The following is a 14,690-nucleotide window of genomic DNA, read 5'->3' as shown; positions in this document are numbered from 1 at the left end:
ACTAAGAGCAGCCTTTCATGTGAATTATGCAGTGAATCCAACTGTGTTTTTGGCTTCTTGTATGTAGGGTTAAATTGGATGAGAGAATCATGTTTATGCCTCAGATTATTGTTTTTGTTTTAAGCTTTAAAAATGGAAGAACAAACAGCATGGATGCTCATGATGCCATACTTGGCAGTTTGTTTGCTTATATATCATTAACAGATCATAGGGCACTAATCGTTAATTAATCAATGGATTAGCGACAACGCAGCGATGAGCTGCTATTATTAATCAGCTCTTATGTTCATTTTTTCGTATTAATTACAAGATTAATGGATTTTAGGAGAGAGTGTTTCTATGTTTTTTATGTAAAATGTTGCCTCCAAAAGGCTTATCTGGTGGCCTGATTGCGTTGCCATCCGCCCACCTTTCCCTACTAGAGTTTTCATCCCTTTGGCTTATTCTCTGTTTGGACCTTAGACAAACCAGCCCCCCTTGCATTCTTCTTGCCTGTTAAATAATATAAAAAGACGCAAGATTTTGCATGGCAAAGATTAGTTTACTAAAGATCCCTACGAGTTAAAACCCTTTATGCTTCTATTATAGAGACCTCGACTGCTGCATAAACTTAGGCCCAAGGGATCAACGCCTCGGTTCTTGGCAGGCTTATAGTGTAATACCTCAAAGTTTTACAACCTGTTTGACAGGAAGCCAAAATGTGACGCCTGCTTTTCCATTTTTTTACACAGAGTACATAACGAGTAGCTTTCAAGAAAAGGGCTCTTGATCTTGGACTTGGGAAATTTAAACATGTAATAACACAATCTCCCTCTTCTCATCTGAGTTCATGGGCTACATCTTAAGATGATTTCTTGGAACTCCTTCTTTCCCATTTAATCTGACAACATTCCCTTAGCTATGGATTTGACTCTAACATCATGTTGGGCTGCATACCTGCTTTATATATGGTCACTTAAATTATGGAAGCTTTAGGCATTTTTGGGAGGATGCCGACACTTTGGTGCTTCCTCTTCATCAACATCTTCACGTGGTGGACTGTACAATCCTCTGTCGCACTCCGCCAAAAATACCAAAGCTCTGAAGTTTTTGGTCCAACACAGACGGAGAGATGAGTTTTCAGACATTCATTTAGACCTCTTTTTCGTGTACAATAACTTCCAATCAATTATTTTCTTGCAATTAGACTAAGTTGTGATTGTCCATTTTCGTAAATTTAGAAAATTTTCCACTTTTTTGCATAAAATAATTGAAGTCATCTAAATAATTAAACAACTGCACACATGTTGCCAGTGTTTTATAGGTCAAAGTCTTTTGAAATTTTTAATAATTTGAAAAATCATATATAGTACTTCTGATATTTGTTTTCGTCTAATAAATAGATCTCTTCATTAGTTAAAATTCACTGAATATTTTTATGTTGGCAAAAAAATTGAATGAAAAATTATATTTACTCCCAATTGATTTATTATTGACTTATTAGCAAAAAACTGAATGAAAATTCATATATGATTAGAAAAATATTTATTTGACCTACAATAAGTCAATTATTGAGGCAAAATATGAATTTTTATTCAATTTTTTTTGTTAATTTGAGTAAATTTGATGAATTTTGACTGGCGAATAAATTTATTTATTAGAGAAAAATAAATATTAAAATTATTATATGTAATTTCTTAAATTATAAAAAAAATTATGTATAATTATGCATGGGAGGGTGTATTTGTCCCTTAACATAGAAACCACATGGAAATATCTTCTCTTAATTGCAGTGTTTTCAGGCATAGGAAGGCCTGCAACATTATTATATCTAAATAGGTGGTCTGTAGGTGTGATCATACAACTCCTAGTACTCTACAAATTGCACATCCATCTCCCTCCCTCAACAATATTTTACAATCTATCTCTGCTCTGCTCCTATCCTGTGTCCTAACCTATCATCAATTAATTACTTCCTGCCACAAACACTTCAGTCTATTTACTCCAAACCTGTTGTCAAAATTTATTTTATTTAAAAATATAATTAATTTGTTAGATATTTACATATATCTTGTCCAAGTTTGCACTACTTTAATTTTTCAGAACATCCCTTTCGGGTTTGTAGTAATGTTAGCGATCCTGAAAATTGATGTGTCATAGAATTGGGCTATTAGCAAAATTTGTCGGCCCACAAAATAAAACTTTCGATGATGGGTTCATTGTTAATGTTCTGTACATAAATTAATAAAAATATTAAATTTTATTATTAAATTAAAATAATTTATTATTAAAAATAATTATTTTTAATATCGTTGTTTCAAGTAAAACCACACAATATAATTGTTGTTATATTTTTGCACACAATATTAATAAACATGCAATAATAGTTTTTTTAATTGTTTGCACATAATATTAATAAAAATATTAAATTAAAATTATTTGGTGCCCGTTACTTCGAATAAATTTTTTTCACATGAGAAGAACGAGAATGAAGCGGAATATTAGAATATACATAAAAAACCATGATAAAATTTAATAAAACTTTACGTGCATAAAAAATTGTTCGTATGGTTGCCGCGGAAGAACCTGTTTCTCTCATTGTGGTTCCGACTTCTTGTCGGAACACTGCCTCAAGTCAGACCAAGCGGGTGCTTGGCCACTTTAATGTTTTTTTTCTTTCTAAAAGAAAAGGTAATAACCTGCCTAGATTTGTAAAAAATTTAAAATCACACCATTTTTTGACAACTTTTTATTTTTCTTGCATTATTAAAATAATTGTCCCCAAAATATGTGTGTGTGTGTGTGTGTGGTGTGGGGAGCACATTTTGATTCTAAAACATGTTGAAACTATGAAAGAAACCCTCCAATAATTGGCGCATTTTGTACTGGGACCATTAGATTCAAACTTGGCCTTCTCATTCAACAACTGTCCAATCATTCATCTTAAAGTTGTAAGACCCGAACGTGAAGTCAGAGTACCAAAATTTCAACCTCTAATCAATATGGTTTTTAATCAACTTAGCACAACATGGAGTACTATATTTCGGTTGTTCTAAAGTTATTCCTTCACTTGATACAATGCAAAGTCTAATTGCCTTAAACTAATTCATCAAATCATTATTTTCCCAGAAAATTTCAATATTGTCAAGGTTTCAAATCTCAAGAAATATTAGAATATCTATTCACACAAATTTTGGCTCTACAAAAAAGAATTAAGATACTAGAGAAATATAGATAAAATAAATTTTTCTAAGTTTAAATTGAAGGTGTTATGATATCTAAAATAAAAATTACTGTGTATTATTCTCTTTAAATGTCGATTTAATAACTGATACTTGTTCTTGAATTATACGTGCAATCTCCGCATAATTTTCTAAAGAGTATTTAAATATTATTAACCATAGAAATAGAGTATTTACAATTGGGAACTATCAACAATTATATAATTTTTTTGAGTAAATTGATTTCCCTCCATAAAGACTCAATCAATTAATTAGGATCAGTTATTTTGCGTTTGATTGTACAATCAATCAACATAATTGCTAAAAGATATTCGATTCTAATCAATAACTTTCACATGGTAAATTCGAATTTCAGTAAATATGTGTAAGTTTGTTATAATTTATTTTATCATTCTTCCTTATATTAATATATTAATCGAATTGATATATTGCTCAGTTTATTAAATATTGATATAATTATGTAACTATTGATTTTATTAGAAAAAAATATTTATAAAAGAGTTCAATAATAGAAAAACAAAAATTATGAGTTCTGATGGAGAAAAAAATATAAAATTTTTATATGCATCATCATGCCCATAATTAAAAATATATATATAATCTCTATACGCATCACCCATAAAATTTAATTGGTCCAAAAAGTTTCAAGTAACCCAAAAAGAATAAAGAAATTATGAGAATTTAAAGGAATATAAGGCCTCAAAAATCTTAAAAAGATTAAGAAGTCTAATTCAAACAACAACCTAGGTGGCACCAGGGAGTTAGGCAGGAGGTGCGTCCAAAAGTAAACTAGCTCAATGACGTCCAGAGTCAAGAAGAAGAACATGCACGGTGGGGGAAAGCCTAAGGGCTTGTGACCATCCCCAACCAATAGACGTCGAGACACAATTAAACCCATATGGAATACTAGGGGTCAAGAATCCCCCAATTAAAATAGGGCCGGGTACAACCAAGCCTACATTATAAGGCTCCCACGGATGACCCGAGTGGCACCCACATAGGACCCCTCCAACCATGTCAATAGTGCCCACAAGAATTAGATAACACTAGTCTGGGTGTGGTAGCATAGAAGAAAGCTTGAAAACATCTTCATTCCTAAGGTAACCTCCAACAAGATAAACTAACAGGAAGAGTATGTCCACTCAAACACCTCTCAAAATCCAAGAACCACATCCACATTAGACTCTTTTATCCTTCCTTCTAAAATCAAGGGATTTCAATCACCTAGAGATAACCCCCACACGAATCTGCAAGAGATTCAACCTTATTTAACTAACTGAAGAGTACCTATAAATTACAAGCTTCCAACTTCAACTTCAATCTCCCACATGTACAAAGAAAGAAAAAAAATTCAACTCATTTGTACTTTGTTATTTTTATCACTTTATATATTATTTTATACTCCAACTGAAATCAACATATCTTTTTTGCTCGTATCACATCAAATATGAAATATTAAAAGGTGATCATGTCATATTAATTGTTAAGTGTATTATATAAATGGGACGAGATTCACATTATTTGATACTTTTATATTTTGTTCATATGATAATATTCCAATAATCAACTCATTGAGTTTGGTCCCTATAATGTACCTATAAAAACATTCTTTTATGTGTTTATTAAGAATTGGGACCTTAATTTAATTGAAAGATGAGCCTATGTAATTAAATGAGATAATATTCGGTCCTTGATCACTAAAAAATTCCAAGATTGTGCCGACATGATTATGGGGTTGTACAATTTGACTCTATAGCTATTTCTATTTGTATTATACATAAAGATATAGCTGTAATACTACACGACCTTCGCTCCACTCCCAATGATGAACGACTCGTTGGAGAGTCCAAGTCACACGAGAGGATGGCACTGTAGTAATTAAATACAAAGGAGAGGTTGATTTTAGGCGTTTACAACCAATTCAAAATTATTATTGACTCATCGCAAAGATCCAATCTTTTTTCAGCCGAAGGAAAAAAATAGGTAAAAGGCAGCAGCTTCGGAAAGGCTTCATCTAACAGAGAAACAGAAACCAACGAATCTTTCATCCATCATCTATGATTCTATGCCTGTATGCATCATAATTTCACGGAAGTAGGGAAAGAAGCTCATATTTAAAAGTTATTGGAGATGGGTTTTCTTGAATTGATGAATTCCGAGGCCTGGGAGCAGGAATCCTACCCACACTATCAAGATTTGGTTGTACTTCCTTTTTTCGCTCTATTTTTCCCCACAGTTCGATTTTTGCTCGACAGATTCGTCTTCCAGGTATTTCTTCCCAAGCATATTGTGCTGTTTCTTGAATTTGATGGCTTTTCGTATCTCGTAATACATCGCCTGATGCGTTTTTCTTGAACTTCTTAAGTGGCCCCTTTTGGATTTCATGCTTTTCTGTGATGGGTTTGTGTTACTTTCATGACTTTGTGCATTGTATGTGTAATTGAAGCAAGTGAAAGTTTTCAGCTTTTATAAGAACGTGGGATATTGGATTTTAGTCTCTGCTGAATGTTCTTTGCTGGTCAACAAGCTTCAGCTAATTGTGGGATTAGGTGCCCGCGAGGCCCCCCACCCAAAAAAGAAAAAGAAAAAGGAACAAAGATTTTCAAAAGTGATGCTGGAAGTGTAGGTTCAGATGTTGGGTGTATCTTGATGTTAAGGTTTAGTGACTATGGAGTTTCCAAAGTTTAAAGTTTAGAGGTTCTAGAGCTTCCATGGTCGGAATTAGATTATTGGTTATACTAGAGAGTAAGGAGGAATGAAGGTAATATTATATGTGGTATAGAGGGAAGCCTCTGCCTCGAAAGTGGAGAGATAGGCGAAATTTGAAGTCTTCTATGATTCATTATGTTGAGATTCTTAAACATAGTAGAGATGAACTATTATCTGCATCAAGTTTCGTGATATAGCGTTATGGAAGCTTACTTAAGCAGTTTTGGTGCTTGAAATGTCTCATGAAGCTTGCTCTCTTCATTTCTTTATGAGAGGCTAAAGAGTCTTTACTTAGATTCTAATGATCCTCCTTACGCATCTACTTGTCTTCCGTGTCATTTTGCAGCATTCGATTTTTCTAACAAACTTGTCTATCTTCATTTGTTTTGTTAATTAGCAGTGTAAATGATCTCCTGTAGCCTCATGCGGTGTTCATTTCTTTGGCTTAGTTCTAGATTGCTGCATGCATGTCATAGGTGAAATGACATCATGCCTATGTGCCCACTGTTATTTGAAATTGTTGCTTACATCTCCAATCTTTTTAAACACTCTGGAGTAGCTTGAAGCAGACTTGCATAGAATCAAGGCACAACGCCACTTGTTGGACAAGTTTTAGTGAATGTTCAGTAAACTATTATGTCAGTCTACCAAGTTTAAGAAAACAAATGCATTTTCCCATTGATCCTCTGCTGTTTCTCATTTGTTAATGACACAACCCCACCCAGACCTTAAAAGTGACAATCTTCAATGAAATTTACATAGTATGTCCAGTTGAAATTTATTAAATTGGTAACCCTTTTTTAATAACTAAACACCAACAATTATGAGCATGTGTTTCTTATTTATCTGCCTGAGTAAAATCATTGACTAAACTTCTGTTTCCATTCTCAGAATTATTTCTCATGTTATCATACAACTGAAAAGTATTTCTGATCCTAAAATACTCTATAAGTTAAACTTTGGAATTTTTTCTCCCTTGTTTTCAAGAACTTCTGCTCAATTTAGATGGATTTATATTTTGCAGAGAGCTGGAAGGCGATTAATATTTGGAAAGGGAACGCATGTGGTGGCAAATGAGACTGAAGAGCAGAAAAAGAAGTTGGGCAAGTTCAAGGAGTCAGCATGGAAATGCATTTACTATCTTTCAGCTGAGGTATTGGCACTTGCTGTGACTTACAATGAGCCTTGGTTCACAAAAACAAAGTACTTTTGGGTGGGGCCTGGGGACCAGGTCTGGCCTGATCAAACATATAAGTAAGATTCCCTTCCTTTTACTTTTCAGTTTAGGTATCATCTCAGCTTTGTAGAAAGAGGAATGCTTTGAAGTCATGACCTGTAGGTGGTTGCATAACCCAGTACAGGGTAGGGGTGCAAGATGAGCCGAGCCGGCTCAACTCGAGCCAAGTGTTAGTGTTCGAAATCCCGTGAGCCGGCTCGCAAGCTTTTTTTTCTATTTTTTTATTTTTATATATTTAATTACATGTTCAATATTACATCAAGTTCATATGCAAAGTTCCTTGTATATTAGAATTATATTTAATCAATATCTCATATTTTTGTTTTAGATAATAATAAATAATTTATATTTATTTATATTATCTAATATCTATCTGAAAATAAGTTTAATCAACAATTGAGTATCTTTTGATTTTTTTCTGTAAATAATAATTTAATATAATGCATATAGATTCTATTGTATATTTCAAATCTATTTGTAATCTCTTGTACTTTTGTAAATTAACAAGTTCTAATAATTAACTTATAATTTTTTATATTTATTCATGAGTATATTTAATTATACCAAGATACATTATGTAATATTTCCATATTATTGCTTATAAGCCTATTTTGGAATTTTGTGATCCCCATGGATTAATGTAGAGATAATAATAACAGTAGTGGTTGAACAATTTTACTTACTATTTTCAATATTAATGCATTATGTATATGTCTAAAATGAGATCAATTACTGCTGGATTTAAGAAATTCTTCTTTTTATTTTTGTACAGTTGAAAGACATAAAATTTAAATGCCATCATCATATTTTAAAAATGTTTTTTCATGACCATTCTCATTTGACTTTTAGAAAATAATTTATGTTTTTCTATTTTATTAAAAATTAATATATTATATAATTCAATAAAAAAAATTATCTGGAGAAATATATTTCCAAAAAGGTGTACTATATGCATCATTGAATTCTTTTTATAATTTATTAAACTTTTTATTGGGTAAATATATAACTGTACAAAATTATGTGTAAATATTTAGATAATTTGATGTATTTTTTCTATACTTTTACTAATTAAGTGACTACTAAACTAATATTGGATATATACTAAAGATATCATGAAATCATGTATTCATAACATTAGATTAACTTATTTTAGCATATAGTTTTAAGACTTTTTATAATTATGTTTAATATTATTATTTATAATTATATATTTTTATTAAAAAATAAAAAGTTAAAAAAAAATGAGCAACGAGCTCCAGCGCGAGCTTGAAATAGTTGCTCGAGGCTGAAATTTTTGTCGAGCTCGGCTCGAGCTCGCCTTGTCTACACCTCTAGACTACAGGCCTATCTTTTGGTCTTGTTTGTAATATGTCATGCTAATGATTGTTTAATTCAGGCTATAACTTTTACATTTCCTGATAGAACTTGCTCAAGTTTTGATTGAAAATATTTGGTATTTTGTATATATTTTACATTAGTTCACAACTGTCCTTCCGTATCCAGGCTGAAACTGAAGGGCCTCTATATGTATACTGGCGGGTTCTATACATACTCAATATTTGCTCTGATATTCTGGGAAACAAGGCGCTCTGACTTTGGGGTTTCTATGGGTCATCATGTTGCAACCCTCATTCTCATTGTGTTGTCCTATGTATTAAGGTGTGTTTCTAAAGAGGTGAGGTTGTGATATTATTTTAAATACGGAAGCTCATGAATAAGCAGGTTAAGGAGAAGGAAATCAGTTATATCTTGAAAACTTATTTGAATTTTGTGTTGTTCAGGCATATTAGCAACAGACAGGACCAACTGCCACAATATAGCATCTAGAGGAACTATGCAAATATAGTATTCTGCTTCTAACAAACTTCATTTGCCCAAATTTCTGGTTTTGTTGCAGGTTTGCACGTGTTGGTTCAGTTGTTTTAGCTCTTCATGATGCTAGTGATGTATTTCTTGAAATTGGAAAGATGTCCAAGTACAGTGGCGGAGAAGCACTTGCTAGCTTCTCATTTGTCCTTTTTGTGTTATCTTGGGTCATACTTCGTCTGATATACTATCCATTCTGGATTTTATGGAGCACAAGGTCTGTTATGATGTTCTTCATTCTTCCCCTTATCCCATTTTTTGAAATTCTTTGGACACCCCCACAAAATTGTTCTGTATATAATTTACACATAAGTTGGGTTATCTGATGGCATCTTATGCTCTGTAATTCATGCTTTAAAATCTGTTGATATTAGTTATTTGTAGTCTTATGCTGATGTTGGTTAAGCTCTAATGCGTGTACTAAGCTAGACTACTGATCCTGGTAATCATATGTATTTTGCCTTGTGCTTATCTCCGAGTGCAACAATAAACCCATAAAATTGGTGTGTTTTATTTGCTCTCTTCCCTGAATGTCAAACCAACTTATGACTTACCCCTGCTTTTTTCGCCATAATTTCCATGGAATGCAAAATGCAAACATCTTTTTTGCAAGATGTATGTGCTCTGAGAATTCCTCAACTGCTGGATGTTGATACAGTTATCAGTAATGCTGCATTATTGTGATTTCATTAGCAAGTTTTCAGTTGTTACTTTGCTTTCATTTCTTCTTTATTTCGTTCCTAGTAAGGCTTGTTTCCATGAAAAAGAGATATATATGAGACTACCATGTGTAATATACTGCTCTTAACATGTGCAGTTATGAAGTTATCCAGACCTTGGATAAGGAGAAGCACAAAACCGATGGACCAATCTATTACTATGTTTTCAATTTCCTTCTTTTCTCCTTGCTTGTTCTTCATATTTATTGGTGGCTGTTGATGTTCCGAATGCTTGTCAAGCAAATCCAAGCAAGGGGCCGTGTCAGCGAAGATGTTAGGTCTGGTAAGTGAGAATTGAATACCATTTATCCATTTTTCAGGGCTCGAATGTTGCAGTTGACTCTACAACACTTAAGTTTCAGTTTTCCATGTTGATAGCTGTTAGGAGAATACTCATCTTTCAGCATTACATGCTGATAGAACATTTAAGCTGAACTGCCCAATCCCTTAACATGAGGCATAAGGGCCCTAAAACTGCAAATATCGAAGTTTATCTTGACAACTGCAAAACTAGTCGGGATATTACCTGTTCAAGTCTATTCTAGACATGTTATATTCGTCATTAGACTATCAACCTACGATCCTTCCGTTAAAAGATTAGAATTTCAGGGAAGTTTATCAGGCATCTTGACTTTGCTTCCACTACAACATAGACATGGGGCATGTTCTAGTGCTGTGGTGATGGTGAAATATAACTGGTAGTCTGCTAGTTATCTCCCACTGAAACTTTGATGTCTTCTTTTCCATTTTACTACCTCCAAGTAAAGAGATCTATTCACCGATATAACATCAAAGAATGTGAATGGGAATTGATAAACTATATGCCTTGTTCCTTGTGCAGATTCTGAAGATGAAAATGAGCACGAAGATTGATAGTGGAAATTTTCATCACCGCCTCAGTCGAATGAAGGTGCCTCATAAATTGTAAGAAAACATCGGAATGGCCAAAGCGGGAATGCTTGAAAACCCACATCCATTTAGATGGTTGTGTTCCTGTTATGATAATAATAGATATACTTTCTGAAACAATTTGGCTTTTTGGTGTTTCCCATTGCAGATTCAAAGAGCAGGTATATTTACACAACACGAATTTTAAGTCAGTTAGTAACGACGAGAAGATTTACTTTCAAGTCCAGAAACTTGTATAAACTGGAAATTAGTGCAAAGAGGCTGATCGAAGAGGGCAGAAGGAAAAGGATGGACAGACAGATGATTCTTCACTGAGAATTTACGTGATTCACTATGTTAGAACACATGTGTTTTGCTTTGAACTGTTTTCCCTTTATTAACTACGTTGATCCCATGAACTGTACCAGGATTTCTGACATTCTGAATACGTATGCCTTGAGACTATTACTCGAAGAGTGCAGCAAAGATTACTTTGTACAAACTTTTCCAACTTTGAGAAACTAATACTAAGTTACTTCCATAAGTAATTTCCATGTTCTTGGATTTGCTGGTGCATGAATTTGTGATGAAGATTACGCATGTCAAGTTCATCGATGAGGATAACTTCGTTCGTACATACATTCGTTCGTTCGCATTTCTATCATCTTTTTGCCTAACTTTATCTGTTGTGGATATGCATTTGCATTTTATGGAGGAAAAGAAGAATAATTAAAACGGAAAGTTCTTGTCGAGAGAATGTTTGACAAAGAAGTTGAGGCTTCAAGAACAAACAAGTCGCTTGTTGAATTTCTTTTCCAGAATATCTTACAACATGTCTCATTTTTTTCCCCTTTTCCTGGTAAACTCGGGGAAAAAAAACATATGATATGAATCGAAATTATTAGGTTCTTTCCACAATCACTTTTTATCGGAATTTGTTCTCAAATTATTATTATTTCACTTTTATTTCAAACATATAATCATCGAGACGAAATAACTAATAATGTTCAGATTTTCAAGTGTCATTTTTGGGCATTATATCGATTCAAGTGTTAACATATAATAATAACTCACACAAAATCAGATAAATATCCACACGTCCGATGGAACTTGAAACAATGACCTCAATCTTGTTCATGGAACTTCAACTTTAGCCTCAACTATTAGGTTAAGACATCAATGGTAGGTTTTCAAGTGTCGTTGAAATTATGAAATGTACGGACCCTTTACTTGAATCATTTTTTACCGACAGACATAATTACAACAAATCCCTATAATGATGTGATTTTAATTCAAAATTTTATACATATCTATAAAATCTTTCTTCTTTAAAAAAAAAAATAAAAACAAAAAGTATATATCCATATTTCAAAATCGACCAACATACTATTACAACATTCACTGAGTAATACATTATTATTTCTAAATGAATCAACAACTTAAAAATAAATAAATATTATTATTAAGAATAGATTAAATGGGACCTCACACCCTGTATCAACGTAGGTAGAAGCAATAAAAGTGGGAGAAAAAGAATAGGAATGAATGGTCCACATATAATTGAGAAAGCATAAAAAACTAAAGAAAGTAGACTGATCGATCCCATCACGCTGCATATATTCTGCCAATGTAGCAACAAACCTGTGGCTCATTGTGTTGGACCCTCCAAATACCATCTCTATTTAACACTTGTCTCTCAATCATGAAAACAACAATCACATGATTACATTAATCTTAATATATTAGATTTATGCACCAATATAATAAATAATAATTAAACTTATATAGAATCTTGACATAATTAGTAGGACCGAAATCGTGATTTCAAACTTGTTCTTCCCAAGGTTGGGACAGTTGGGGTAGCTGTGGGTTAGTGAATTTTTCGAGAAGGATAAGGTGTCAAGTGTCGGTAACTACACTTTGAATAATGATGGATGACAGGGTGATCGGATTGGAGAGAAAAGGAGAGGGTTCGTCCCATCAAATAACAGAGAGATGGTTGACTGTACTGATCCTTGTACATGATATTGGCAATGCATGCATTTGCCATGCTGAGTTGTCCCATGTTCATTCATTACAGGAAAAAAAGGAATAAAAATGTTGTTCCATGTTCCATCAACTGCTTTCTGATATAACATCATAAATTTGTCCTAAACTTGTCAATTGGCTTCACCATAGATCTCTCCAAGTTCATGACTTTGTCATCTAGGGAAATTTTGGAATATTATTCTCCTCGTATTTCTGTGAATATGTCCTAATTGCTAATGATGCTTATTTTAAATTGCAAAATATCATAATTTCACCTAACAAATGTTGAATACTCTTGATTTAGGCAAGAGATAAAAGATTATTATATTTGTTAATATCAATCTAAGTAAGAGATATTAAAACTTATTTTCTTTCCTTTCAAAAGTTTCTCTTAAATTGTCTCAAATGTTGGAAATTTTATTTGCCTCTCTGAATCTTTGTTAGTTGGACTCGAGTCTTATTACAATTAATTGAAATTTTATTTATTATTATGTGTTAATTCTGTTATTGCATTCTAGTCCTTCTTGACGCACATTGGGCCACAAGATCGCTCCTTCAAGCTAATCAGCAATTTTTGCTGACAAATGCAGGACTTCGCAGTCTTAGAGTTTTAGACAAAAGTGTTTGCTCATGTAAATTTTTATGTTTGCTAATGGAAAACTTTGTGCCTACTGAGATGCGATTTTCAACTTATCAGTATGTAGTGATTTTGTTAAAATGTATCTTTTTAAGACTATTATAGGAGGAGTGAGTAATTGAAATTTGGTATAGTGTAGTGTGCTAATGTCCCCTTCAAGGCGATCCTTTGTGTTAGCATCGTTATACAATGTCTATTGCTTCACTTATTAATACAATCTAAATTCTGAATTTGTTCAATTTACTGCTTCCGTGCTACTCCTTATTTGCTTGTGTTGCTATTCTTGTCGATACCATGTGTGGGTATCAGTGAGAATTCAATTAATATTGATATCATACAGAAATAATCATTTATAGTTGAATTATTGACTATGCGGTATTAAAATCGATCGAAATCGAACCGAAACCGAATTGAATTAAATTTTCGATTCGATTAATCGAATTGAACATCCTAAATTCAACTCATAATCTATGCACGTATTAATAGGATGTTGAGTTTTTAAGTGTGACTAATAACTTCATTACTAATTAATATATGACTTGACTTTTTCCGAGTAGAAAAATCATCGTAATTTCCTTTTGACTATTATGCTTAGACAGTTTCATGGGTTGACTTTCATTTTGATATCATTCATTAGTTTACCTTTCTTCTTATGACCACATTGTTCTGAATTGAATTAATCTCAAGTGGTTTTTCAAATTATATGTGAATTGGGTTTGAGATATATTGTAGAAAAATATGGTAGTTTAATGTATATTTCTCTATAAAAAATATTTAGGACAAATCTGATTTTAAAAATTTTAAAGATTTGAATGTGTCTTGATTAAACTTCTAGAAAAAATGACGTAATTGTCAAGTCTCTTTCATTCATTTTTCTACGATGATATCAATAAATTATGTCGGTAGAATTTGAGTATATCTGTTTCATATCAATAAACATTAAAAGTACGTACTAAAACAAACAGAATCACAACAAACTGAATGAATGAAATTATTATGAAATGAGTTAATCAAGATACACGTATTTGACGTTCACAAGGAATTGGCCACTATGGACCAACGGGACTTTATCTGAGTGGGTATATAATCTACTTTTATAGCAGTCGTTTGTCATTTATTTCATTTAAATATTTTTATTAATTTAAAAATATCAATGTATTGAATCTTTATGTATAAATATATATATATATATATATATATATTAAATGATTACACAAATCGAATTCTATGAATAAAAAAAAAGGAATTGGCAATTATGGATTCTCATCAATTTGGTCTCAATATTTCCAATCATTTGAGTTGCTGGTTTTCAAAATGTTCAATTTACTATAAAGTGAGAGAGAGAAAAAAGAAATTCATAATAGAAACAAACAATTTAAACGGAA

The 14,690-nt window shown here is 32.4% G+C and overlaps 1 protein-coding gene across 1 annotated transcript; it reads left to right on the top strand.

Moving 5' to 3' along the window:
• The first annotated feature begins 5,072 nt into the window (after positions 1-5,072).
• LOC105156450 (ASC1-like protein) lies at positions 5,073-11,188 on the top strand. Its single transcript, XM_088877971.1, has 7 exons — positions 5,073-5,489; positions 6,955-7,184; positions 8,671-8,826; positions 9,065-9,250; positions 9,851-10,035; positions 10,594-10,676; positions 10,810-11,188. The coding sequence occupies exons 1-6, from the start codon at positions 5,352-5,354 to the stop codon at positions 10,623-10,625; spliced, it is 927 nt and encodes a 308-aa protein (XP_088734097.1). The 5' UTR covers positions 5,073-5,351; the 3' UTR covers positions 10,626-10,676; positions 10,810-11,188.
• The last annotated feature ends 3,502 nt before the right edge of the window (positions 11,189-14,690 follow it).

This window comes from Sesamum indicum, linkage group LG2, assembly GCF_026168435.1.
Source record: "Sesamum indicum cultivar Baizhima isolate 11 linkage group LG2, ASM2616843v1, whole genome shotgun sequence".
NCBI lineage: Eukaryota > Viridiplantae > Streptophyta > Magnoliopsida > Lamiales > Pedaliaceae > Sesamum > Sesamum indicum.
Note: the sequence above shows the minus strand (reverse complement) of the source record. Positions and strands in the feature narration are given on the sequence as shown.